The 27,810-nt window shown below is 47.5% G+C and overlaps 3 protein-coding genes across 13 annotated transcripts in view; 2 read left to right on the plus strand and 1 right to left on the minus strand.

The window, feature by feature from the left end:
- Positions 1-303: 303 nt before the first annotated feature.
- Positions 304-13,910, minus strand: SLC68A1 (solute carrier family 68 member 1). 6 transcript variants are annotated; one of them, XM_086899132.1, is made up of 10 exons: positions 13,748-13,882; positions 12,957-13,091; positions 7,732-8,000; positions 7,205-7,284; positions 5,946-6,395; positions 4,962-5,079; positions 3,895-3,991; positions 2,991-3,162; positions 2,235-2,428; positions 304-2,020 (listed from the first exon to the last, which is right to left on the minus strand). In XM_086899132.1, the coding sequence occupies exons 3-10, from the start codon at positions 7,894-7,896 to the stop codon at positions 1,767-1,769; spliced, it is 1,530 nt and encodes a 509-aa protein (XP_086755258.1). In that variant the 5' UTR covers positions 7,897-8,000; positions 12,957-13,091; positions 13,748-13,882; the 3' UTR covers positions 304-1,766. The 6 variants fall into 6 exon arrangements, with proteins under 6 accessions (XP_086755258.1, XP_086755257.1, XP_023785538.2 ...); XM_086899131.1 differs by having other exon boundaries at positions 13,692-13,752; XM_023929770.2 differs by lacking the exon at positions 12,957-13,091 and having other exon boundaries at positions 13,748-13,910.
- Positions 13,902-26,073, plus strand: C8H10orf95 (chromosome 8 C10orf95 homolog). Of its 6 annotated transcripts, XM_086899140.1 has the most exons (3): positions 15,524-15,601; positions 15,684-15,746; positions 24,498-26,073. In XM_086899140.1, the coding sequence occupies exon 3, from the start codon at positions 24,560-24,562 to the stop codon at positions 25,232-25,234; it is 675 nt and encodes a 224-aa protein (XP_086755266.1). In that variant the 5' UTR covers positions 15,524-15,601; positions 15,684-15,746; positions 24,498-24,559; the 3' UTR covers positions 25,235-26,073. The 6 variants fall into 6 exon arrangements, with proteins under 6 accessions (XP_086755262.1, XP_023785542.2, XP_086755266.1 ...); XM_086899136.1 differs by lacking the exons at positions 15,524-15,601; positions 15,684-15,746 and adding an exon at positions 13,902-14,459; XM_023929774.2 differs by lacking the exons at positions 15,524-15,601; positions 15,684-15,746 and adding an exon at positions 13,983-15,379.
- SLF2 (SMC5/6 complex localization factor 2) overlaps positions 17,058-27,810 on the plus strand; it is a 65,919-nt gene continuing 55,166 nt past the window's right edge. The window contains exon 1 of the mRNA XM_023929767.2: positions 17,058-17,336. Coding sequence (XP_023785535.2) covers positions 17,302-17,336 — 35 coding nt within the window. The 5' untranslated portion in view covers positions 17,058-17,301. The remainder of the gene's footprint in view (positions 17,337-27,810) is intronic.

The following is a 27,810-nucleotide window of genomic DNA, read 5'->3' on the forward strand; positions in this document are numbered from 1 at the left end:
ACAGGGGGAGCCCTGGGAAGGTGGCACCATGTCCAGTGTACTATGACTGGTCCCATCATGTCCCCGGCAGCCACTGGTGTAGGAACAGGACAGACCTAACTCTGGGGCCTTCCAAAGCAGGAGGGGTAAGTGATGCTTCCTTTCAAAGGCAGGTGATCCCCTCTGCCCCCTGAAGAAACAGCCAAGACCCAGTGCAGTTCTGTGGAGAAGGAGCTGTCCCCTTGTCTCCACCCAGCCACAGCTGTGTCCCCACATCCAGCCGGTCAGGCTACAGCCACGAGCTGCAAGAAAATTATTAAGCGATTCAGAAAAAGATCATCTTTAATTTATGCAATGGAGAATCATTCTCAAACTTGGTTAGAAGTTGCACAAATAACTTATGATTGAACCATTAACAACTACAGCAGCCTCATGGCAGGAATGTCTTGGTCCAAGACAGAAGGCAGCCATGTCCTGAGGCAACATGGCAGGTTGGTGGGCTGAGACTCCAGAGGGAACCTGGCACTAAACAAAGAACATCCTTCAATGTTCAACAGCTTCCAAACACTGCCTGCAAAGCCCCCCTCCTTCAGCAGGCAGGTGCAGGCTTTGGCACATCCTCTCTGCCTGCCCACAAACACATCACAGGGATTGAGGAGTCACTCCCTTGCCTCAGGGACCCCCCTTTGGTGATTACCTGTTCATCTACTCAGCAGCCAGGTGAGTTGATCTAACTCAGGCACTGTTTCAAGTGCAGAGGAGCTGGGGTGTCTGCCCCTCCCCTTAGGGATGAAATCCCGACCCTGTGACTGGCCAGTATTGTGTCAGACAGGCTCCAAAGCACTGTGTCAAAGGCACAAAAGCAAGACCTGGTATCTCCAGGCTGTGCTTTCGTGCAAGAAGGGAGGGCGCCAGGCTGCCTCACCAGGTCACCTGGGGTTGCCCTGGGCAGGGAGGCACTTCCAGTGGCTGGAGTAGGGTTGGTTCCCTGACCTTGCCCCTGTGAGACAGCACTGAGTAGAAGGGGCTGTGGAGAGGAAAGGAGGAATAAACACATGCAATGGGATGCCCAGTGAAATGATACAGTTCAAGGCTCTGAACTCAGTTCAAGCCCAGCATCTTTCCCAGGCCAGCAACAACTCCCTCTACAAGGTCACAGGGGAGGAAACCTCAGCATAAAACAGCAAACACAGCAGATCCTGGCTGTGCAGGATATTGTCCCATGAACAACAAATGCTTAAGAGTGGATTTGGTCAAAGAACCATGGCACTGCAAGTGGGAAGGGTTGTACCAGTTACTGGGAAAGGCTTTAAAGGTCCTCTCATCCCTGCTCCTGTTTGGCAATCATTCCTTTTGTCCCTCAGGGGCCTCCTACTCCACTCCCTGCACGGCTGTAGTGATGAAGGACTCCCTGTGCAGTCTCCTCCTGCTCAGCTGGAGAGGCTGTGGCTCCTCAGAGCCATCCATGCCCAGCACAGAGAAATGCATTGGGGATGTGTCTGTTTCTAGAACATGCAACCCAGCACCTCTTCACTGGAGTAAGCACCTCTCTGCTCCCTGGGACAGGCTGGGATAAAATGCTCTTACTCCTGAGATCAAGCAATCTATCTCAGGCCCCTCACATGCTGAACCTCTCTGCCTTCCCCAGTGACTACCACCTGGAATGAGTAAACACTAGCATGACAGCATTTCACAGCTGAACCACGAATATCAGCCTCTCTAAGCCCATCATCCCTGCCCTCCAGCACCAGCCTGGAACCAGCAGCATCCTGGGAGCTCAGGCATCCTTAGATTGTTTTGATCTCTGGTGCTTGGCCTTGTGTCAGGCTCTGCCGCTGAGCCTTCACCACCTGCAGCCGCTTCCCATGCAGGCTGAACTGTGACCAGGTGAGGAGCTGCAGCAGGGCACATGTGATGGGCACAAAGACGAGGAGGTAAAAGCAGCCCTGGCGAAGAGTTGGCTCCAAGGCCACGGCAGACTCCAGCTTCGGCTGGGCACTCACCACGTTGTTCAGGGGGTCACGCTGGAAGATGTCGTAGCCTGGTGTCAGAGAAGAGTTTGTGAGAATGGGGCAGTGGGGATGGACCTATGTCCATTCTCTTTGAATGACCAGCCATGGAGATGCAGAGACCAGGCAAAGGTTAGCAACTGAAGAGCCCTCTGCACCCACCCAGGGCACAGCAAAAGGTGCCTGACACTGAACTCACAAGTTTGCCTTGTCCTGCTCCACTGCTTTCCCCAGGAGCATCCTTACCTGTGTATGCACAGAGCAGCCAGGTGCCGATCAGCGGGGCGAAGGTCTGGCCTGGCTTGGTGACCAGAGCCACCATCCCAAAGAGCAGGGCTGAGGCTGCCTGCTTCCTACGGTTCAGCACTAGGTCCTCGTCCACCAAATCAGTGACCACCAGGTTGAGTAACTTACAGGTCCCTTCTGTGAACACACGGTTGCTGCAGAACAACAGGCAAAGCATTGAACAGGGCTATCAAGAAATGACAGGAAAATGTGACAGATCAGAAAAAATTGCAAGGATGGAAAAGGCTTCCCCACACTTGAAATAAGAATTTCAGAAGCCCTGGTTACAGGAGAGGAACACCACTATCAGTAAGACTTTGTACCCTGCAGTGACACCTCAGATAAGTTCTAACCTGCCACACAGACAGGCCTGGGGACAGGACACACTGGGCCTACGGCTCACAGGCACCTGCAGCACACACTAAGGGCTGCGAGGAGGACAGAAGCTCTCAGCAGCTGGCAAAGGCAGGTGCAGGCTGCCACCAGCCCTGCTGGTCTGTGACCTCCTGAACATCACTGCCTCCCCAACTCTGCAGCATGACAGCCTGTGGATTCTGCGGTGATCTGTCCCATGTGTTGTCAGAGCTGAAAAATCACACAGCTTATGTATGATCCTGTCCCCTGTTCCCTGCCTTCCACTCCTGTTCTTAAAACAGGGACAACTCATTGTGCTTCCCAGGAGGGAGAGGGCAGGGGAAGTGACTGCTGTTTGCCTACCTGGCAATGAAGATGCAGAGCAGATACACCTGATCAGGTCCTGCCAGGAGCATCACAACACTCAGAGCCAGCTTCAGGAAGAAGAGTCCTCGCACCACAGCGTAAACCCCACAGCGACGGCAGAGTGACAAGAAGTAGAGGTTGTTGAGATGGGGGGCAATGTAGGAAACACCTAAGCAGAGACAGAGGAACAAACAGCTTGATGGAGTTACACTTTCCACCATGTCCTCAGACATGATACCAAGGGAGACAGCAAGGTTGGTTATTGCCAGCAGGACAATACAGAGTAGCTCCCCCAACATATACAGAAGGTTGCAGCAGATTTATTCCATGGCTTTGTGGCACAGCACACACTTTCCTACAGAGGGAGACCTTCTTCCATCAACCTCATGGACAAGAAGGAAGAAAAGACTTGCCCAGTGTCATGCAGAGGCAGCAACTCAGCCCTGGTGCAGAAATGAGACAGACAGGACTGCCTGACTAGACCTGGCCTGCACACAACCCTCCCAGGATAACTCCAGGATCAATGTCCACATATCTGTGGCAACTTGGAAATGGTCCATATGCTGCAGAAGGAAAGGGATAAAATTCTGGGCTGTGTTCTCTGCTGCATCCTGGGAAAGGTATCTGCAGCCTCTAGTGCTCAGAGCAATACCTCTCTGGAGTTCTGGTGTCCAGCACACCAGGCTTGTCTACTAGAAAAGGCTCCAAGTTACTTCAGTGCCCAGGAAGGACAACTCAGAGGTCCCAAGGAAATATGTGGGGTGCATGCGTGACTGAATCTTACAGCCCAGAGTCCTGCATGTGAGCACACCTCTCCCCAGATGGAGTTCAGGAAGAGCAAACCCAGACTCGGGCCAGGTCCTACATTTGGCTCCTCCCTCCAGTCCCACCTGAAACTCACCAAGCAGGAAGGATCCAGTAGAGACAGAGATCTGGTCTGACAGCAGGTGCTCCAGGAACAGAGGGAAGAAGTTGCTGTTAAAATGGCAGTGAAAAACCTGTGAAGGCAGCATGCAGACAAGCTGGTCAGCAGGAACAGCAGTGAGAAAGAACAGAAAAAGCTAACAGCCCTCTGGGCTCTGTTGTCCTAGGAGCCCCATGCCAAAGAATCATGCAGGATAGGCCCGGAGTACTTCAGCAGAGCAAGACCTCGGCTGTGGCATTTCCAACACTGCTGGCTGAGACTGCAGAGCTGCAATGCCATCAGCCATGCCCACTGTGTGCCTGAAGTCAGCCCCACTGCCCAGCTGTACAGCACAGTGCTGCTGGGGCAGACAGGGCCAGGAGGTGATAGCAGTGACCACAAGGCTTTATGGGAGACAGTGGCATGGCAGGAGGGAGGAGGCAGCGGGCAGGAGGACATTGGTAAGGCAACAAGGCTTGAACACAAAGATGCAGACCAGCATCGAGAGCCTGCCTGAGGGGAACCCAGGGATCCCCAGGGAGCCATGACTGGAGCACACAAAGCTGGGCAGGCTGCTGGCACTTGGTAATCATCACTGAAGAGGATGAAGAACAGAAATGGTAAAAGCCAGATGGAGATGGATCCAGCTGGACAGCAAGAACAGCGATTTGAGCCTCAGGAAAACGGAAGGGGAAAGGAGATTGTGATGACAGCCACGCCAGTGAACAGCACTCCTGAACTCAAGCCCTCTGTGAGCCAGGCCCTGTGCTTCTGCACCCCATATGGGCTGCACAGAGCTCAGTCAGCCCCCATAACCCAGTCTACACTGCAGAGAGAGGAAGGAGCACCCCACAGCTTGCTCAGGAAGTATCCTCAGCCACAAGGAGGGAGAGTGGCTACCAGCTGCTGAATCAGCCAGCATGTTCAGGAGGCTCCAAGAGCAAGTGGGTGGTGGAAACACCTTGGGCCTTCCTGGGAAACTCACATACTGCTGAATCACCCATCTCAAAAAGCCAAAGCCAGCACTCATCCTCTGAATTGCAGCATGTCACTTCTGTGCCTACCTGGACAAGATTCATGCAGACAAACCAGAGGAAGTTGCGATGCCGAGAGAGCTGCTGGAGATACTCTGCCAGGGTGATCCTCTTTTCCTGGGGGACAGAGAGTTTCTCGATGTACAGCCTAAACGAAAAGGAAGGATAAAAAGCAACCATAAATTCCTCACACTAAGACAGAGTCCCCAGGTCTCCCCATGTAGATGCAGAGCTGTCTCTAGTCAGCTCCCATCCCAACCTTTCATTTTACTTGACCAATCAAAACAGTGGAGTCTACACCAATGATTGCTTATTGCTAGTAAGAAGCACAGGCAACAGGTCTCTCAAAGAACATCCGTCTTCTTAACACAAAATTCACATTTCTGTCCAGAAATGCATTCTCCTCTTAGCAGTCATTCCACTATACATACATTCCTCTTCCAGGTCCCTGCAGTTAGCTCACCTGGCAGATCTCATCAGGATCTGCTGCTACTACAGCACAATGCTGGCAGCTCATAACAAGAGATGACAAGTGAGCCAGCCCGAGGAAGAAGCTGAACAGAGAAAACCAGCTTGGTGTGGCCTACCAATAGCCCAGCCACTATCAGGCAGCTGAAGTGAGTAACAGGGAGAAATATTCACTTGTTCAACTCTGTGTGGCATGGGCAGCAATGTGTTCTCATGCTCAAGCAGGAATGCTTTCATAAGCTGCTTCTGACACTTTACCACTCATGGGCCTCACTGAGTGCTCTAGACATGAACTCATTTCATGATCCAAACATGGGATGGCCATATAGCAGGTTAGGCCTCTTCCTCCAGTTTGGACTAGGGCTGACACAAGACAGTTTCTATCTTCAGAGGAGTCAGTGTGACAGCTGATCCTGAAAACTCTATCAGTAGATAAGAACCAGAGATAATTAACAATTTTTGCCTCATCCTGGATCTTCTCACACATTTAGTTTGTTGTGGATCTATGCCAGGCCTTTGTCTCTGCTGAGAATTTGTAACCCTTACTCTTTCAGGGTTGATTCCTGGTCCCATTTCACTTTCCCATCGGCCTGAAACCTCTGGCGGAGCAGCTGCGTGGACAGGGTAAAACCAACAATGGAGCAGAGGGCCAGCAGGACGCAAAATATGCGGAAGGAAAAGAAGTCCTCCTTGTTCCACACTGCATAGGACATGAAGACAGACAGGGAGCCTATGGCACTGAAGAGGGAGCAGTAGAAGTTGAGGCTAGTCCTGTCTTTTGCTGAAACAGCCAGGTCTGCAAGCAAGGCATTGTGATGGAGGTCAACCATGGTGAGAAAGCTGTCATACATGCAAAGGCAAAGCAGGAACTGCAAACCAGGATGTGCCCAGGCAACCCAGAAAGCCAGGAAAGAAATGGCAAAGAGGGGGCCATTGTGGCTTAGTGCTCTGAGCCTCTTCAGAACTACTTCAGGGGAAGAAATCTCTGTTCCTGCCCTGTAACAGAAGAAAAGAAGAAATATTTTAGGTACCTGGACAAAACCCTGATCACATATTCCTCCTCTCCAAGGAAGTAATGTAAGTGGCATAGACACAAATACAGCTTTTGCTCTAGTAACAACCACCCACATCAGACACCTTCTCAGCTAATAGTGAATACACTGAAAATATGGGTTTAAGAAGGTCAAAAAGAAAAGGGATTTCTTTTTCTCCAGAGTATTTCTCTCCCTGATAGTGCTGTACTGTCTGCACTTTGCACAACGTAAATTATTTTCATGAGTTGTTACTAATTGCAGGAAGCCACACCATGATTTTCATTAAAATGTTGACGTAAATACATGAGAAATGCTAATGGCCAACAATACAGAGCTGTCTTGCCTCAGCTCTCATCCTATAGTTTGAAAACAACTGGTCTAAGGCATTCCACGTGGAAATAACTGTACTTTTCCCCCTTGTGCCTCCCAAACCATGTACAGACACTCTCTAACACCCCATTAAGAGGCTTGCTCATACAGAAGGGGCTTGAGATTTTAGATGCCCATATTTTAGGTTCTGCACCACTCATGACTGTTAAGGATTAGGGTCACATACATCCAATAGGTGTGTGTGACTTTCCTATGCAGTCAAGTACTGAAACAACATTTATGAGCACTGAACTTCAAAGATGCCATGAAAAGGAGGTATTTTAGAGTTCCATGCCAAATAAGCCATTCCCACGCCATCATTTTAAAGCTGCCAATTTGACATCATCTTCCCAGGAGACTAAACAACTTCCCAGACTCTTCTGGAAGCAGAACTTCACTTACTGCTGTGTGCTAAGGAACACTCGGTCACTCAGCCAGCCAAACAGAGGGTCATTGAGGCTGTTCCAGATCAGAAACACTGTCTAGGAAACAAAACAGAACATTGAAACAAACCACAGGACAGCACTGTTCTGTCACCAAAGTAAGCAGTGGTGAGCTGGCATGGTGAGCTACCAGCAGGAACTGCCCCGGCACAACTTCCTTGCCCCATCGTCACTGTATGACGTCCCATTTGGGGCAACTGGCAGTAAAGCCAGTGGTTTTCACTGCCTGTGAAACATTCTGACGTCCCCAGAGGAAAGGCAGTCTTAAGAACTAAGTCTCTGCATTTTCTGTCCCAGCTTGTTCTATTTTTACGTAAGTGGGAAAAACTGAAAAGCCCGAGTTAGCATTTGGAAGGCTCCCTTGCTCCCTCTCCAAAAGGGAACACTGCTGTTATAACTAACAGTTTTCACATTTCTAGCAAGGACCAGCCTTGCCTTCAGAGTTTCCTACTTAAAGAGTACAGAAGCTGATGGAAAACAACTAACCTCTCCTATCCAAAAGGACAGTTTATCAATCTTGTAAACGGAGACGAAGGTGTCCACATAGTACAGGAGGAACACATTGTGCAAAATGGAAACAAAGAGTGACAGAGACCCGTAGATCACTGCAGTGGGCAAATGGAAGAGACAAGCCAGCAGTCGCAGCCCCATGTTGGTGCAGTCAGTGTTCAGCTCCTTCGATCACCTCCATTTCAGGTGACATATCTTCTCCCAACACCTACTATGTCTTTGTTGAGGCCAATCCATTGTTGCTCCTGCAGGAGAGAAAAAAAAATAAAATAAAATGAAAATAGATTCATTTTTTTACATGAAGTAAGAGGTGAATCAAGCTAATTGGTAAATCTTTGTCTGCAGAGATCTGAATTCATATTGTTTTGAGGAGCTGCTCCAAAGTGGATTGGAGGGGATTTAAGAGAATAGAAGCTGTCTGCAGCTCTAAAGCTGTTTCATTAAGCTGAAGCCAGGCTGTGGGCTCCTGGGGATACGACTGCCTCCTCCTGAGCAACCTGCCCTGTCCTTTACCCTGTAATGTTCTTTGTTATCCAGCAAGTAGACGATTAATCCAGCTCTTTAAAGGCAAGGTCACAGGAGGAATCAAGCTAGATAGCAGCAAACAACAAAGCAGCCTTCAGAAAATACACCTAGTCACTGGTATCTTTAGGTACTAATGTAAATTTTTACCCAAATAAAAATGACAACAGCTGTGATGTAACTTCACATGTGCACAAGCTTTCCCCAGGCAGTCACAGCTGACTGCACCTGGGCTGGCTCAGATGGGAGTTATTTATAGTGAGCAATGTTGCTGCTTTGTGGCATAAAGAGACACGACCAGAACACAACTGCAGCAGGCATGCTGCCATCATGCAATAAAAGTGACCAGAAGTGCCTTAACAGTTGTCTAGCTTGTCTTGGAGTGGCCTAAATCTTAGGACCATAGTCTGAAATAAAGATGCTTTGGCTGGACAGCAATATACACAGAAATAAAACACACGGACACAGCAGCCTTAGACCAGAACAAGTTGCTCTATGTTCACAAGGGGCTGAGTGTGAAAGGAGGACTCCTCACACTTGCACTGACTGGAGCTCATGGCCAGGAGGTGGGGCCAGAAATGCTCCCTTGTGCTTTTCAGGCTCAGCTCTCTCTCACACTTAAGTTGCTACAGATCAAGGCAACACACAAAGCACTTATGTGAGACATAAGGGCTTCTTAAATCAGTAGAGGTCAGCTCCTCCACCCCATGCCATCATGAGAAGCCCTGTTCACAGTACACACACATAAAGGGTGACAACAAAGTTGTTATCTTAGCACTGTCAAAAGCAAGATGAAGGGCTGCATGTCACTCCTGTTTCAGCCCTCCAGGGCCTGCACTCACCCAACTCAGACACATCATGGGGGCCTTGCAATGTGGGATAAGACTGAACACAGAAGAAATAGGAACCTACATACCACACCAGCCCCTTGGGCTTGCAACACCAGCTGCAGCAAGTCCAAGCAGGAAATCAAGCGGAAGAATAGATGTCTGGGTATGAAACCTGATGAAATGCCAATCCCATACAGCATTTCCCTGAAGCCATGAGTCTGACCACTTCTAGACAAGATTAGAAAAGCAAAAATAACCATCTCCTCTGCCTAGGCCAAGGAATTCCTCATAACTAGTTCAGAAGGAGCAGGAATAGCATTTGTTCCAATCAGTTACATCACTAGACTGAAACTGCACCTCAGTTCCATTCCCAGCCAAAGCACTAGACCTCAACTGGATCCAACTGCAGAGCCCTTGTGGAGCTCAGACACCACTCTGCATCCCTGCCAGGCCAAAACCCACGGCCAGAAAAAAGGAAGACACTGCTGGAAGGGAATTCAGCCAGACAATGAACCTTTATAGATGTAATTAAAAACAGACAAGCCTCAAGGGGAAATTTCATTTTGTATGGTCAGGAATTGGAAAGGAATCACAATGTGCAAAGACAAAGGTTAAGAAGAAGGGAGAGTTAAGGCAACTGTCCCAGAGGTAAGTCCTCTGTCTCTCACCAAAAGCCTTTTGTGGAGAACTGATTGAAGAGCAGATGAAGACACCAGACTGCTCAGCCCTCTCATGGAACTGTCAGGACACAAGAATTGGGAACACTCACTGTACCTAGCAGGAAGTCAGCTTAAAGCACCCAAAAATATTTCCTTACCTGGCTGGTAATAAACACCTGACATTTGCTATCAAAGGATATTAGAGAGCTGGGCAGCAGGTTCAAAGGATTAGATGAATTCATGGAAAACAGCTGTACACAAACAGCTACTAAAGGGAACAAGGCAGGGAAATCCCCTCTAGTTGCCTCAAGTCAATTGTGCAGCCTGGAGGTGGACAAGGGGAAAGACCACAAATGGTGCCCAAACTCATGTGCTCTCCCCCTAAACAGCATCTCCTGCTGCCACCGTGGGGCAGGATATGGGGAAAGATGGGTCAACAGTGTGACCCACTAGGGTGATTCTTATCCTGGGCTTACCTCTGCTATCCAAAACCTGTGTGAAAGCAGAGCCCACTCAAGCCTTAGTCTTAGTGCTGCACTTAATGCTGTCCCCATCCAAAAGTGTTTCACTGAGCACATGTTGCACAAACCACAGCTGTTGAAGTTCCCAGAGACACCTCATTTTGCCATATAAATGCTACAGCACTGTTCAAGGAGAGTGAAGTTCCACTTCCTTTCTTTCTGCCCCCATCATTACTCCCTCACAGATGTGCAACCTCTACAGCCAGCTGATATTTGCAAGTGATGTCACTTTTTCTATGATAGTCATTAGGTCATTTGATAGATATTTTTTCCCTCCTCATCTGTGCAGTTAAAAAGAAACAAATTACAGTTGTCTGTAAAAAGCAGATTTTACTTCTACACCCAAAGCACTGTGTTATTGCCACACTGGTATTTTCATAACCTTTTCCTTGGGATGGAGAATTACTCATGGAGTATGTCAGAACTTTTCAACATGAGGCTTTAAGAAATAATGGGAAAAGGAGCTGCAGGAGGGAATAGCTATCATTCATTCACACTGAATCTCTAACACAGTCATAAAGGAACAAGCTCATAAATTAAAAAGCAACGAGTCTTTATTTGAGAAACTTCCTCCTCCACATTTGACATCTGGCTCCTGCCAGTGACGTCCACAGATCTTATCTTCCTGAGGAGGATGTTGGAATACTGGCTACCAGGAAAGCACTGCTTTTGTTTGAGAGTGCTGGCATGCAGCTGTGTATGGAACACACCAGAGCTTGGGGCTCACACATCTGCTCTAACTTCCTAGCCAGCTCTTGGCTGGATCCATGAGTCCTCGTGTCCCATGGTGATTCGGCAATGCTTTGGCCTTACAACAAGGCTGAGCTCCAGCCTTCTACAGCTGAAGCCACTTGTACTGAGCCAGCAGCAGAGCCATACATGTGAGTCTTGGCTCAAGCCAGCCTTTTAAGCAGGGCCAGATGATTTTTATGTGCTGAAGTTACCACTCAGCAACCTGAAACAGCCATCTGCAGACCTGACTGCGGTATCAGGATGAGTCTTGTATTCATTCTTCCCTGTGTGGGTAATGCAGGCTGGAATATCCCAAAATAATACTTCAGGATATGTCTGTGCTTGCTTGAACTGACACTACACTGCCTCTGCTGCGTATCCTGGGTTTTGAGAGGCTTACTAACAGAGGGCCAAATGCACCTGCTCTGTATCTCTACAACTGCCACACAATAAACCCACCCAGCAGCTCAGGAAAAACCACCTGAGAGAAAGCCCTACTTATAGACATTTGTCACTGCCAGACAGGACCAGGCTGCTGGCAGTCCAGTCCCATTCACAGGAAAGCTGGGCGGGAGCTGCACCTGTGAAAGAGTAGATGTCCTGTGACCTGTCCCAAAACACCTGGTGCTGGACCCATCAATTCCTCCCACAGCCTGCAAGTGACAGTCATGAACGTCTTTATCTGGTCAGGGTTACCCGTTAGTGATGAGCCCATTTTGGGGGCACTGACCAGGTTCTCCACATTCTCTTTCTCTCCCACACATTACCCCAGGACACCTCCACAACAGAAGATGTTTCAGTCCTCACCCCACGAAGCTACCCGGATTCTGGCAGAACTCTGTTAATAAAATGAGAAATCCCTCCATAGAGCTATGAATGAAACCAAAAGAGCCTCCACTTAAACAAGAAAATACCTCTCAAAATCCTATTTCTATTGCAGAAAAGCTCCTTCCTAGATACACACTTCACAAAATTTATGTTCCTCCGAGCCTGAACTTTGATCTTGTGCACCCTTTTAGAGATGAATATAGCTCCATGGCTCCCAGTTTCTCCACTCTAAACTTCTCCAGAAACTCTCCTAACACCCTCAGATAATCCCTTAGCAACAAGGACTCTTGAGGGAACACTAAACACAGTCCTGTGTGAAACGTGAACAAACACCCCAACAGCAGGTTCCCAGCAGCCTGGTATCTGATGGGTGAAAAAATGAAACCTTTGAAACCACCTGGATCAGGCATGGAAACATGACTGGAAGAGGTTATGAGGACATTTCCCAGTACTGTTTACCAATTCAACAATCACTGATGATTGTGCATCATGAGGTTAAGTAATACCCTTACAATCAATCATGTGCTTCCGTCACTCCTGCTGAGTTCATACAAGCAAACACAACTGCCACACAGACAATTAACATCTTGAACCAGCTGGTAGCTTCAATGGAGCTGTGCTCCAGCTGAGCAATCTTGTTCAATCAGATCTCATTCCCTAATAAGAACACAAGGTTTGTCAATATAGAGGTAACTGGGCAGATCTCGAAGCCTTGGAACTTGCCAAGGCTCTTACCATAACAACACACAACATCCTGTGTCTAAAGAACTCATTGTTTTACAGTGTAAAGGAAGTGTGTTACATGTATTAAATATTTGTTCCTGATCATTTGCTGTCTCTAATCCTGTAGTCCTCACAGCACTAGGATGGGAACCACTCTGGCCTCAAATTAAAAAAATACTAGAAGTAAATTTGAAATCATCATTGAAAACAAGCCCCAAGAGTTGATTCGAAGGAGCTATAGGAGAGGATTACTGCACACATACTGTCTGTTCTTCATTAAGACTTAACAGGAAACTCCAGGTGAGAAGCAACTTGCACCACTCTGCCAAGTGCAGCCACCAGGAGTTTCTGCTAGACAGCTTCCCGAGAACAGGGAGTCCCCTCACCTATGCAAGGCTCCCAAAGGCACCGTCCCCTCCGCAGGGCCCCAGCTGCAGCCACACGCCACTGACCGGGTCACCAGCTGCAGCTGCTGACATCCCACCTGCAGGACAGGAGCGCAGGGAGCCTGCGAAGTCAGCCTGGGGATAGGGACACCGTGACTTTGGACATGCCCAAGTAGCGCTGCCATCCCCTGTGCCACATCCGCGTGGATCCTCCGCGCTGAGAGAAACCCTGGCAGAGGAAGGGGTGGCCGGGAAAAGGCACTGCCATCCTTCCCATCGGGTTCTCCAGAGGCATTGCCATCCTTCCCTGGTGGGCTCTTCCTCAGGCTCATGGCAGTGGTCTGAAGCCTGTCAGGTGAGGGGAAGGCGTAACAAGGACACCAGAGACCCGCGGCACTCCGGGAGAAGAGGGCAACGCCAGAGCCGCCTCTCCTTGCCGGGAGGCAGACCCCATCGGCTCCAGGACTGAGCCCCCCGCCCACGGGCACCGACACCACGAGCGATGGCACCCCCCCCGGAACGAAGTGGGATCACCTACGATAACAGAGGGAAATATCCACCGGGGCTCTACCACTGTAAGGAAGGGGGATCCCTCTACCCCTCAGAGGCACCCCCCACACAGTAGGCACTCCCCTACTGTTTCTCCCACCCTGCCCGAAGCACATCACTGAGCGGGCGAGGAGTCCACCACCCCACCCCACCCCACCCCACTACACTACAGGCAGGAAGACAAACCGGAGCCAGCGATCAGGCGATGAGAGACGCCCGTCCGCCGCCTCGGCGCCTCCTACCTGCGTCCAGTCCCGGCGCTCCCCCGCCGCTTCACAGTCGTACGGCGCGGCCGCGCATGCGCACCCACCCAGCCCCGCCCCGCGGCCATCTTGCGCCCTGGCAAGTGAAGCCGCCAGCACCTCCCGGCAGCCATCGTGCGTGAGGGCATTCGGCTCCTTATTTGCATATCCCCGCCCCCAGCCGCACGGGCCCCTCTGGTCCTGCGCCACCTCTATGGTCCGTCCTCCTGTCGCCATGGAAACACGGCCTGGCCGGGGACGCCAGCACTTGGAGACAGGGAATCATCGTGGAATCATCAATATTGCACGAGATCTTCAAGTTTATCCAGTCCACCCGCCAGCCCAGCTCCACCACTGTTGCCCCTAAGCCACTAAACCATCTCACCCAGTGCCAGATCGAGAGACTACTTGAAAACCTCCAGGATGGCAACTCCTCCACCACCTGAGCAACCAATTCCAATGCCTAATCACTCGAAGAGTGAAAAAAAAAAAAAAAAATCTGTTATTTAATCTGAATCTCCACTGTCCCAGCTTGAGCCCATTTCTTCTCACTGTAGGCACGGTAGAAGAGACCAGCCTCTGCCTCATCACAACCTCCTGTCAGGGTTTGTAAAGAACAGTGCGGTCCCCCCTGAGCCTCCTCTTCTCCAAAGATGTGCCAAGATGCAGAGTGACATCTTGCAGAAACAAAAATATATACATGGCTGCTTGGGTAGGTGGGGCAGTAATCCAGCAAATACGTCTCCAGTCTTAGTAATCAGCTACTTATATTTTTCTCCCGTGATTAATTTCTATTCATCCTGTGTATTTCAGAAAATAGGGACTATCCTTGTCCATTATAATTTAAGATCTCTCTGTGGCCTTTTCTTCCAAAGAAGCAATTCCTATATTCAGCATGTGCATCACCTTTCCTCTCTCATAGCAACAGTTGCTTCCATTCTCAAATTTCACCGGGGGAAATTTTACCACAAAAAATTGAGGCAAAAGCCAGTCGCTATGTACAGAAAGATATTATTGCACCCTATTACTTTCCAATGTTTTTGCACATTAGACTTACTAGTAGCTTCTTAAGCAGGTAATTTTTATAAATTCCCAGAAGCCAGACAACTAATTGTAATCAACATGGTTTGTAATTAAAGAGTGATTTGTAGGTATTTAGCTTCATCTATTGAGATCAGAAAAGAAGAGCAAGGTATAAGGCACTAATCAAAGAATCATTTAGTTTGGAAAAGACCTGGAAGATCTCAGAATCACTAAGCATCCCAAAGGAGCTGCACTGCTGCTCCTGCTGTGCTGGGTGATGATGAGCTGACGGAATCACCCATTTAAAACTCCTGTGGAGATTTCTGTCTGTAAAAGTCCAGCACAATACAGGTGCTTACAATAAGGTAGTGCTGATGGGAGCCACTGATATGGCTTCTTACTTGATTACAAGCTGGATGAGCTGTTACTACAAATACCAGCTTAGTTAGCACTACATGTGAATAAAAAGCTTGGGGGAAGTAAAACTAAGAGAAAATAAGAGGGTTTATGTCTAGTCCTCAGTAGAGGGTTCTTTTCTATGTTAGTTTCTTGCCTTAAAGGTTACAGTTCTTTAAGTCTTGCTGACTTGAGAAAGAACCAGAAGTTTTGGTAAGTGCTTTTGAGGCTTTTCTATGCTGGCTTTATGTACTGGTTTTAGCTGATTCTTTGTCTCTGTTCTGTATCCTTGTTCCCTGTCTGAGCATGTAAAGTAATTGCTGAAGGAATGAGTTTCCTGTTGCTGCCTTTAGGTATAAGGGCAAGTTCAGGCAAGTTTTGCAGCCCTGGCTACCACAGGAGAAACTTCTGTAAGGTGTAATGTGGTATCTTAAGGCATCTCTGTACTCTCTGTGTGTCCTTAAGGCACTTCAGTGAAAAAGAGCCTGTAGAAAGTAACCTGCTTTCTTATGATCAGGTAGTGCATCCTACTGTTTCTTGGTTAAGTGAAGGCATCATCTTGGTTATCTTTTCTCTAAAAGTGAGTATGTGTATGCCTAGCAAATGTGTCTGAATTCTGCACTTATAGACTGGGCTATTTTGTGATGTTGCTGCATTTATATGCTGCCTTAAATGTTTGCAATAGTAGAGCAGTGTACAACTGAGGTGTTTGGTATGTTGTCTGGCTTTTTAAAAACACAAATCTCTTTGGAGGTGGCATCCCTTTCCTATCTACTGTTTGATTATGTGGGTGCAAGTCCACCTATAGTAGCATAATTTGGTTGTGGTATTGATTTAGGCTAGTGGTCTACTCTGTAACATTCCTAGCACTACCTGCTTGTGAAAGATACTAATGTAAATAGGCATTGTTGTGTGATGAGAGGCTTTAAGCACTTTAATTTGGAAAAAAATATACAGAAAGGCCTTCGAGTGATTGTATTCCTGGAAACATAAGATTTTCTTTTGATTCCTATTTTAAAAAATCAATACTGTTATTTGTGAGCTATGTTCTGTATTGTCTAAAGACCATAACAGAAGGTAGTTGTTTTTGTTTTTTTTTTTTTTAAGTTATAGATCAGCAGATGCTGCAGTTGTCTGCCTTGGGGATGCAGTAAGAGTAGTATTCCTATGGGTAATTCTAGCTCAGCTGTTTGAACTTACACTAGAAATGCAGTGTGTGTTGCTGTTGTAACAGAAAACTCCCTTACATGCTAGAGGGGTAAGTCGTGTGTAATACAATCCCAAAGACTGGATAATGTTTCCTGCCCTGCTGTTTAGAGTGTTCATCACCTGGGAAGACTTAGTGCAAGTGTGTAAGATTATGCTTTCTATACTCCTGCAGATCTATCCTTGATGCAGGATATGTGGGAATGGGATCTAATTGTATTTAAAGAACCAACAGTTAAAATGTAAGCAGTTTTCTGTGACACTGGTACTTGTCAACAGAGGAAACCCACTGTGGACACAAACTCCCTCTGGAGAACCAGGCTGTGTGACCAGTTAACTCCTTTGCAGGGTATCAGGAGACTCTCCTAAGAGCTCTTCAAGGACAAAGACTTGTAATAAAGTATCTGAGAGAGCAGAATGCTGTGGAAGTACAAAACATGTTGCTCTGCTATGCAAACTGTCTGTGTGTAAGATAAGAAAGTGCTGGTAGGTAACTGGAGCTGGGTGTGGGAATTAAGGCTGGAATTGAATGATTTGTCTTGGCGTGTATAAAGTAAACAATATATAACCAGGAGGAACCAGATAATTATGGAGTGTCTGAAGCAGCTCTTGCAGAGTAAAACCTTTCAAGGCCACCTGCACCATATCAGCAATACTATGTAAGGCTGAGATTGCCAAGGTAACCATATCGGACTTGTCAGGCTTAATGATAGATGTAGCAAAACTGAGGAAGAAATAATCTGGGTGGATTGGCTGTTTGGGAGGAGACTGGGGTAAGGGAAGCATAAATGTGCCAGAAAAAGTGGATCCTGAAATAAGAGAATAATACATAAAATGAGACAAAAGTGAGATTAGCTGACTGAAGGACTGCAGGTATCTGTGGATGATAGTGAAGCCTGAGGACCCAAGCCCACAGGAACGCTGAAGTGATGCTCCTTGAACAACCTGCTGGACTCTACATCAGGTCTATGTTGCAAAGAATTGTTGTGGGAGGGCAGAGCAAAGTGGGATAGATGTATATCCTGGTGCTAAGTGGTGTGGGAGGAAAGGGTGACTCAACAGCATCATGTGTGCTTTTTAAGGCTCAATTAGTAGCTTCATAGCTGTGTGCAAAGTGATCTAAATAGCCATGAGATGCTACTGGTGCATTAATGAGGTTGCTTAGTTGATTTATTGGTGTGCTTGATACAAGTTAGTGCCCTGATTCTGTTCTCTCAACACTGTCATGTGAAGAGGAATAGCTGGGCAGAAGTCACAGCTGGGGGCTCAACCAGGACCTCTTAATTTGGAAGCCTGAGCTAACTGATACTGAGATCTTTTCTTTGAAGAAGAGCATGTGTGGATGGAGATGATGGCCATCAGATGAACTCTTGAGTGACAGGAGGAGCAGGTCTGTGCAGACTGTTTTAACATGGAGGGGATTCTTAGGACTGAATGCTATGAAATACGTATTAAAATATGCTCAACTAAAGAAAAAAGAGTAGTGTCTAGATAGAGAGCTGTGTCTGGGAAAGGGTTTAAATGAGAAAAAACATAGCTAGGGTACTGAGACATGGGATGCAGGTTTGAACTTCAGGTGGAGGAAGGCATCTGATGCAAAGGGTACCTGCAGTGGTTGCTGGGAAGATGAGAATAGTGGTGGTGGAAGCTTTAATAACAAAGCTAGGCTAAGCCAAAAGGAGAATGTATCAGAAAGAGAAACTGTGGAGGATATCTAAAATGTATGCTCTGGTGCAGCAGACACATACCCAGGGAGAGGCTGAATAGGTGACAGTGTCAGGATCACCTTGGCAGCAGGCAGGGATGTTTTCTAGAGCCTTGCCTGCTGATGCAGTCATCCTATGGTAACACTCATCATGTTTTATTCTTGGTGGCACAGCTGTGTTATCCAGCAGCTGCAGTCAGAGCAGGAGTGGCTGCTCCAAACCTCTCTGTCACCAGCAAGTTGCGTTTTGGCTGCTATTTGAGCAGAGTTATGTAGGGGGATGGTTTCTGGATAGCTACTGTCAAGTAAAGATTTGCTCTGCAATGACTTGGCCTTTTCCTGGTGTTTTGATTTCATAGAGTCTGGGCTTTGTGCAGACCTCAGAAACAAGTGCCAGACCCAGAAGACTTCAGTGCTTTCTGGGAATGTTGCTTTGAATAACTGAAATGGATCTGCTCCCTCTTCAAAGGGCCTCTATAAGGGGTGACTGACTGTAATATGCAATAGCTGCTATTTCCACAGTTACCAGTGCCAGCTGGAGCTCTTTTCTTTGTGGTGCACTAGTAACAGCAGGGTGAGACTGGTGTCTGCTGGCTTCAGAAGTTAAATTCTCCCCTTTGGCTGAGCTGAAGGGATTGTTCATGGAGCTCTTGTATCAGCTGTGCTTGTGGTATCTTTCCAGTTGGCTTGGGCTGCTGTAAGAATTTGGGCAGTGAAGCAATTTCTGATAGAAAGGTCCCTCCTGTGGGGTGAGGGGAAACCAGGTCAGAGGCCCAGCATTGCTGGGGGAGTTCTTCAGACTGGGTTAGTGATGTGGGGAGACCTGTTTTCTACAGCATTGATTTGTATTGTTGTAAGTCACTACTGTCTGCTGGTACTAGCATGGAACTAGGCATGATGCAGTAACCTTTTGTGTAGTATTTAACAGTTCTTGGGGTGCTTTGCTGGGGCAGTATGGGTTGGTTTTCTCTTGGTGAGTGTAGCAAAATGTGGTGCTATTTTATGTTTGGGGGGTAAATGGGCTTGTGTTAAAAATTCAAGTTTTTCCATTATTAAGCAGCACTAGCATGGGAATCTGATCCTCTAGAAAAAAACTGAGGCATGAGAAGGCCCAGCTTTTAAGGAGGTATTGCATTTTTATTTAATTCCTGTGTTGCTGCTGGGCATCCTATTTAGGAAGGCAGCCAAGTGCCTGCATCCTGAGGATCAGTACTGGTGATGGGAAAGTTATTGTGTTGTGTGGCTTTTTGTACCATTCTCCCACCTCTACAGCACTTGGGAGTCTTCTCCTGGGTGAATTTTACTGAAAAGACTTCAAACTAAGCTTGACCTTAAATTGGCAATAAAGGGATAGAAGTGACAAGGAAAAATGTGAAACTGCTTTGTCATGATCTTCTCCCACACGCTATCTCCAACTACCAGGATGCTGGATAAGTGTGTGGAACTGATACCAGAGTGATGGAAAACAAACCTTGGCTGAATAAAAACAATCAGTTTTAATATCTCACTTTAAGCAGTCCTTAAAGGTTTGAGGTTTTTGTTTGTTTGGTTTTGGTTTTATGTTTGTTGTTTTTTTTTTAAAAAAGCCAAAGCTTTGTCAGGTGGCAACAATTCTGCAGACTCTGCTCAAAATGAGGAGACTAACCGGAAATAACTCATTACTTCTTCATCTTCTTGGATGGGGGAAATTGGTGCTTTTGCAGTATTCATCCCTGTACAGTTGGGAGTTGTTACAGAGCAATGGCAGGAGATCTGTGTTTTTTTGTGGGGTGGGGAGAGGAAGAGGTCAAGAAAAAAGCTAGAAAGAATAGTCTGAAATCTTGAGTGCTGGAACAGAGGAAAGGAAATAGGAACTTAATGGTATCTTCATTTGTGAGCTGATCACAGGGCTATGGAATGAGGGAAGAATAGCCTTGGCTGAGAGTTACAGTAAATTAGATGGCCATGGTCCTCTCCCATGGGCCCAGTGTCTCTACAGTTATGTTGGCTTGCAACATGTACCCTGAGGAAGTATCTAAACCCACCCCAAACTGCCAGCCTGGCCTGGGAACCCTGCTTTAGATGGACAGAAGACTTGATGAAACCAGTCTTTCCAGACATGTGAGATACTTGTATGAAGTTCCACATGTTGGGTATTGTGGCACACCTGTATGTTGCTATTGCCCATGATACAGTCATGTTCACTTTAATCTCTCTCCTACAAAATGTCTAGTCTGGCATGGAATTGAATATTTACACTTTTCTCTGTTTTCTGTAGCTCACAGTGGTCTCTTGTGTTCTACAAATACCTAAAAAGAAAGCTCACCAAATTCAAAGCTAGCCTAGGTGATAGTAAAGCTCTACTGCCCTGAGATGTTCAGAAAAAAACATGATATTCTGTATTTTTAGCAGTTAATTTGTGCTGCTTTAAATACTAGGAAAGTCCTACAAGACTTGGGCATTTCTGTTTTAACTAGTGGTGGATTTATCACCTGTAGTTACTGAGAGAGCTGAAACAAAAGCTTCTCTTATCAAATGTCTTTTCTACTTTTGTATTACAAACATTGCTTGGTTGCTCCGTAGCAACTGTGTGGGGCAGCTGGTGTGAAGCACACTTTGTTTGGCAGGCCTTTTTTGGGAGCTGTGGTGTCAGTCCCCTTGACCTGCACCAAGATGTTTGAGGAGGGAAAAGTGCTGCCAGGTGACTGGGGCAGTGGGTAAGGGAATTGCTGGAGTCAGCTCTGGCAAGCCTGGGAATAGTCTGCAGTATCATGTTCTCACTAAGCAGAAATTATGATCCTGTTAGTTTTCTGTGACCATCTTTGGAGTTTTCTCTCCTTTTTATTGTGCTTATGTGGTGCTTCATTCAGCTCCAGCCAAGTGGGATTTGAACCCTTTTCCAGCAAGGTCAAAATTGCTGGAAAAGCTTAAAAGGAGAGGCTGCCTTGTCTCTTGCTGTGGCCTTTCTCACTGCGTTGGTCCCTTGTTGCTCCCTGCTGCAACCACTGCTCTCAGTGCCCTGGCTTGGGGAGATTTGGCTCTCAGGCATTGCCTGCTGTCTGCCCATCCAGGCTTTCCATCTCTGCCACCAATACCTGGCATGTATTGATGGATGTCAGTGGCTCTCAGGAGCAGGCAAGCACTCAGCAGAGTTCAGCACAGGCTTTAAGGACTTCTTTGCCTGTTCCTGCTCAGGATATTCAAGTGCTGGGCAACAGATATGGTGATTTTTATTTTTTTTCCCCCCACAAGGTATAACAGAGCTTGAAAGTGGAACAATGGAGGATGGTAGTCTGAAGAGACAGATTAGCTAGGTTCCCTTCTCTCTTTCTGGTCCTGTAGTTGCTCCTGAAGAGTTGGAGGCTGTCAGACATTTACTTCTAAGTCCAGGCTGGCCTCTGGCTGCTGGCAGGAACAGGTGGATCATAGTATGGTTTGAGCTGGAAGGGACTTAAAGATCATACAGTTCCAACTTCTCTGCCATGGGAACGGGCACCTTTTACTAGACCTGAGTCCTCAGAACCCTATCATGCCTCACCAGGAATGCTTCCAGGGATAGGGCATCCACAGTTTCTCTGGGCAGCCTGTTCCAGTGCCTCACCACTCTCACAGTAAAGAATTTTAATTTTTAGTATTAGATTTGAATTTGCTCTCCCATCAGCTTGAAACCATTCCCCCTTCTCCTATCACTTCTTGGCCTTGTGAAAATTCCCTTTCCATCCTTCTTGGAGACCCCCTTTAGGTACTGAAAGGTGCTATAAGGTCTCCTTCAGAAAACGAGGGGGAGAAGAAACTGGGGATTGGACTCCTTCCTCGAGTGGCACCACTTGATGTTGGTGTTTGGAGTTGGTTTTCTTAAGTATCTTCTATTCTTAAGAAGGCTTTTGATGCCTTCCAGCCATCAGATGGCCTCACAAATGATCACCTTCTGGGCAAACCCCATTTTCCCTGAAGCAGTGTCTGCTTTTACTTCCTGGTAAGTGTGGGACAGGATTGAGCAAGCCAGTACTGGTGTTCTCAAAGCCCTCTTCTCCTATACACATGGATTTGACAGGCTGTAGCTCAGCCTGAAGGTCAGTATGAACAGGCAGCTGGGTAATGGTGGGGTAAACTGCATTGTCAGCCCCTGGGAGCACCAGGGTGCAGCTCTGCAGAGGCCTCCTGCACACCAAAACCTTGTTGCAACACACCTGAACATTCAGAGTAGTGCTGGGCACTACAAGCCAGGAGCTGGTGCTCAGTGCCCTGTGCAGGTAAGGCTGTGTCTGGGTAGTCTGAGAGCTCTGGGCTGGGGCATGCAGAGAGCTCTTCTTGTCAGGCAGGGACAGGGCAGCACCAGGCAGCTGTGCAGAGGAGCCTGGCAGAGGCCACCCGGTCAAGGCTTGCTCTGACAGGTTTGCAAACTTCCTCTGGGGCTGTGAAGTCTTATGTAGGATGTCAGCACATTCCTCCTGAGTGATCTGCTTCCAGGGAAATGTATTTACTTATGTGGTGGGGCATGTGACAATGCTGCCCTGAAGTGCTTCTAGCCCCACTTAATCCTCATCTTGTTCCCCCTTCTTATCTCTTCAGTTTGCTTCCTCTTGTGGGTCATCCTGCCTGGCTGAGCCACCAGCTTGTTCCCCTTATCTTTATCTGGTGTAAAATCAAAGCAATTGGTAGCTGTGCTCAGGCTGCCTTGTGATAAACCCCCAGTGATTTAGATGGCCTGTCAGTCCTCCTTGCAGCTGCCAGGAAGACCTGGGAGCAACAATGCTGACAACCAAAATGCAAGGTGCTACAGAAGCTTTTGAGCAAGAGCTGGTCATCAACTAAATGTGAACAGCTTCTCCAGGGTTGTCCTTAACTGGCATGGTGCAGCACACTGCCCCAGCAGAAGGGGTGTAAACTTGGCTTGCTTTATTCCAAATGATGGATGCAATAGCTGCACAATCTCTGTGCAGACCACTTGCTCTGAAATACAGGTAGTTCACAGAAGTGTGGATCTCAATAGGGATGCATGGATGAGCTATTTAAAGAGATGCTGAGACTAGCTTTCAAGATGAGACCATTTATTTCACATGCCCACCTCATGCTTCCATTGACATTCAACACCATTTTGCATTTTTGTGGTGGTTCTGAGCAAGTTAGGCAAGGTTAGGTTGTGAACTTAGTTTCATTTCCTCCTATCTGAGGGGGTGATGGTTGTGATGGGCTTTGCCTCCAAGGCTGCAAGTCTTGTTTAAGGGTGCTGCCTGGTCTTGACTGAATACTCCAGTGCTGTTCCCTGTATGGGGTGAAGGCTTCTAGCCCTGATCCCATGGCAGAATAGGTTTGAGCCAGATAGCGTACATTATGAACCTCTAGGAACTGGAGGAACTTGTGTTGGTTAAAAAGAAAAACCTCCATTTTGCAGTACTCAGCATTGCTTGTGTCAGGCAGCTCTTAGGGGACAGCTAAACTTCAATCTCTCTTTCCTGGTCAACATCTGTGGGAGAGCCAACTCTAGTTAAGGCTGAAGCAAGAAGAGCCCACAGGATCTGAATCCATGAGAAAACAAATATCCAGTCTGTTGCCTTTAGTTCTGTGCATGGTCTTTTCCTGTCTCTGATAGCAGACTTTTTTTTTAATAAAAAGCAACCCTGTGCTATATACAGGTTCCTTTCCTGCCTAGGGGACAGGATAATAAGTCATGGGAGGACATTGCTTTGTGCTCTGGAGGGTGCTTGGATATCTGGCAAGGGCAGACTAAGAGCAAATTCAGCTGTAGGTCAGAGTTGCTCAAGGTAAATGCACACTTAAATGTGAATGGTAATTAGTGAGACCACAAAGAGAAACCTGTACATGAGAACTTGTCAGAGGAAATGTAGATGTGCCTGTATTTTGCTCTAGAAATAAACAGTTGGTGCAACTCTAGTTTGCTTATCTGAGTAAAAGCAGGGCTTTGGGAGGATGGGGAGGGAGTCAAGGACAGTTGAAGATCTTATTTGTTTAAGGTTTCCTTGTCTGGGCAGGACGGCAGTTGACATGACTGCAGCAGGGTTGGGCTCTTTCCTTTCTTTGCCAGCTTGCTTTGTTTCTTTCCCTTGTGCCTGGCTTCCCCATTTTCATGCCTGCTCAAGGGCCTTCAGCTTCTTGCAGTGTCTTGCTGCTTCCCAGCACTGCAGACACAAGTCATGAGGAGATGAGGTTGACTCTTCTGCCCTCAGTGGTCTTTGTTAGATTGTTCTCATCTTTGCAACTCTGCGATGTGTGAGTTAAATGATGTCTTGCAGAACAGCTAACAGGTAGTCACTGGCAATGTGGCTCACTTGTTCTTGATAGGTTACTGCCACTACAAGCTGTGGTGAGCTCTTTGTATTAATTAGTTGGCATGCTTACAGTGCAAAGTGTATCTCCTCATTCAGCCTGAAATGTGTATAATCAATGTAGGTTATTTCTCTTCTCCCTTTGTCCTAACAGCTTTTGAGGCTCAGCAACTGCTCCAGAGAAGTTTCCTGTGTAAAACCCCAGGCTCCTGTGCAATGTACCAGTCCAGCTTTGTGCCACGGGAATATTACCCAGCCATGATCCTACCTTCTGCCTACACCTACCCACCGCTGCGGCGTGGGAGAGCAGAAGACATGTCCAGCTCTGTGATGTTCCCTCCCATCCACATGCACAACTTCTACAGCCGACCCATCACCTTTATGGTGGAGCGGAACAGCTACCCCGACTATGCAGGAGGTCAGGTGGAGTATCACCATCTCTATAGTGCCTCCAATCCCTATATCCATCCATACCACACCTGGCAGTTCCCTCCCATGGTCCCTATCCCTCTCTACAATCCCTATGCAAACTACCATCCCTATGCTGCCTGCCAGAGGTCAGATCAGTATCGAGACACATGGCCAGAAGGCTTCACAATGAGAGGGGAGCTTCAGTGGGGGAAGCTTGGAAAGGTGTTTGGGCCAAGGAAAGACCTCCCAGAATTTGTGAAGGATGATCTCCGGAGGGTTTATGGCACCTACCCCCGGACTAATGTTTCTATATCCTATCGGAAAGGAGAGTTCTTGGTCAAGGGAGACCCCAAGACAGAAGACCAGGAATATGCAGTAGAGAAAAAGGTCATCCAGCGGGCTGTGACCCCCAGTGCCAGTGAGGCAGACGACAGCAGTGAGGACCGGAACCGTAAGAAGAAAAAGAAACTGAGACGTTGAGGTAGTTAGATGCCCAATGGACTGATCTCCAGTACCCTCTTGGGAGCCAGCTGGCAGCTGTTTTTGGTGTGGCTGGCAAGTAACACAAGCAATGGATGCCACCATTCCTGTTGATTTCTTTTAATTGCTCCCTATTCTCCACAATGGGTGGATTTCCCCTTTTTGATGCACAATGATCATCCTGTGAAGAAACCACATGATACTTGACTGTTGGATCAGCTCATTGGTCCCAGTTTTGAAATGAACATTTGATTTCCACTGGTTTGGTTGACTGGTCACAGCCTGGTGGGGGATCTCCAAACTGCAGCCCTTGATCAGAGAAGATGTGTCTCTTCCTACTTTGTCCAGGGGAAGGGCCTGTAAGCTGGTTCTCTTCCTGGAGAGATAAAAGCTGAATTTCCTTCAGGCTGAGAGCTGTGCAGGTCCCAGTGGACATGGGGGTTCTCAAACACTCTAAAGAGTAATTGTCTGCATGTCTTGTCACTGCTGTTTATGACCATATCATTGTGCTTTATCACCACAGGAGGCCTGTATGCAACACTTCTCTACACTATGGTGTCCCCATCCTCTTACACTTGATAATGTGGTGCTCAGTACTCCTGGCCACATGTCCTTATTGAAACTGCTGTTGAGGCCCTGCTCTGGGTCTGACTTGGCTCTGGTAGGACGTGCTGGCTCTCCAGTGAGATTACTGGAGTTGTTGAACCACAGCACTTCCATAGCTTGGTGGTTGTACTGGAAGAGTTGTGCTGGAAGCCTGGAGGGACTGGGTCTAACTTAATTGCAAATTTCTGTACCTTTTAAATGACTATAAACAATAAAAAAAACCCAAATGCAAATGCTTATATTTCTGATTCTTAACTACCTAATATCAGCCTCTTTTGTGAACAACTTGCAATCAGATCTGTCACCTGCTTGTGAAGTTAGGGATGGCTTCTGCTGTGGTTCATGCCCAGCCACAGTGGCTTGCTGCACTTGGCAGTACCCTGCCTTGTCCTAGTTTGTTTTCTGTCAGCTTCTCTAGGGACCAGCAGGAACTTTATATGCATACAGGAGAAATATGGGACCTTCTCTGTCCCCCTGTTGTCTCCTAGTCTCCCCTGCCCTCCCACAAGGGAGGGAATGGGATGTTACCCACCTGCACAGCAAAGGAGACTGTGAGGGTGAACTTGGAGGCCCTCGGTTGTTTCAAATTGCTATAAAGTGAAAGCAAGTGTATTTTCTTTATTTTTTTTTTTTCTTCTCAGTGCAACAGATTTTAACTAATTGCCAAAATGTCTCTGCAACTGTCTGCATTTCCCCTTCCCCATTTAGCTGTTTGGAAATGTGTTAACTCTGCTGCCAGACAAGGCTGCAAGAGGGCTGACCAGAAAAACTGCTGTAGAAACCTTGGACCAAACTGATGCTCCTCGGCTGTGTTGCAAACAAGTGGGACTTGCTGAATGGGCTAGAAAAGGCCTCCATTAATAGCTGCTGGCTAATCAGTTATGCTTTTGGTTAGTATAGTATCCTAGTATAGGAAAAAGGCAGGAGTTCCTGCTGGGTTGGTTGAGGTTTTTTTAATCTCTTCCTTGGCTGAGCAGGCTGTCCTGCCCAGTTTTAGGGATGTGCCGTTAAATGCCTGCACCAGAATTGCATTGGTGGCGCACTACCTGTCCTTACAGCAGCAGCAGCTCCTTTGGGCAGAAAACCCAAAGTTCATGCACTGGATCCCTGTGCAGTGGTGTACCTCTCAGTGGGGTGTGGGAAGGAGTTTCTTCCCCATCCCCTGGAGCTGTTGTGGGGCACAGTTGAGCTGTCAGAACCAGATGCTGCCTGCCATGGGTAGGGGCTGCTCTAGTTGAGATTCTGGAGGAGGTGCAAACCAGCTCTTCTGGGCAAGGTGAGAAGGAGCATAGGGTTTGCTATACAGTGATGTTGAAATGCCACATAAATTACAAGGACTTGCGCAATAACTCATCCTATAACTCAAGCCATTCCTTCAGCTGTTAGGTTCCTGGTGGCATGACATTGTGTTATAGTGGAAATGTACCCAAAACACTGGTAAAGGGCACAGCCAGGCTCCCCCAGAGGTATGTGATGGATGAATGAAAACAGAGCCTGCTGCCTATACAAATACTTTCTCTAAATATATCTCTACTGGGGTCATCTCCAGGGCCCACAGGGAGACAGGGTATAGCCCTTAACTTTACCCATCCTGACCTGTTTATCTTCTCTGAAGTTTTGTTTTGTTTTGCCGCTTGGACTTTGAACAGGAGATTGCTGGGCACACCCAGACTGTTCTTCTGACAATGTGTATTTTTAGTAGAGGCTCACAATTGCATGTAGTACATCAGGAGGTAGCAATGTATTTATTTTCTCAAGTACTACTTCATTTCCAGAGGGAAGAAAACATTCTATAGTTGGGCTTTTATTTCCCTTGGGGGAAGATGTGCCACAAACCTTTAGTAGCTCTCTGATAGCAGATATTTCTATGGTGGCCATGACTTGCCTCTGTCCCTAATCTGGTCTCTGTGCAGGAGCAAAGATTTACATATTCCTTGTAGGAAGAGCTCACAGTTGCCTTCTCCTCCTGG

Source organism: Cyanistes caeruleus, chromosome 8 (genome assembly GCF_971803275.1).
Source record: "Cyanistes caeruleus chromosome 8, bCyaCae1.hap1.1, whole genome shotgun sequence".
NCBI classification, from domain to species: Eukaryota; Metazoa; Chordata; class Aves; order Passeriformes; family Paridae; genus Cyanistes; species Cyanistes caeruleus.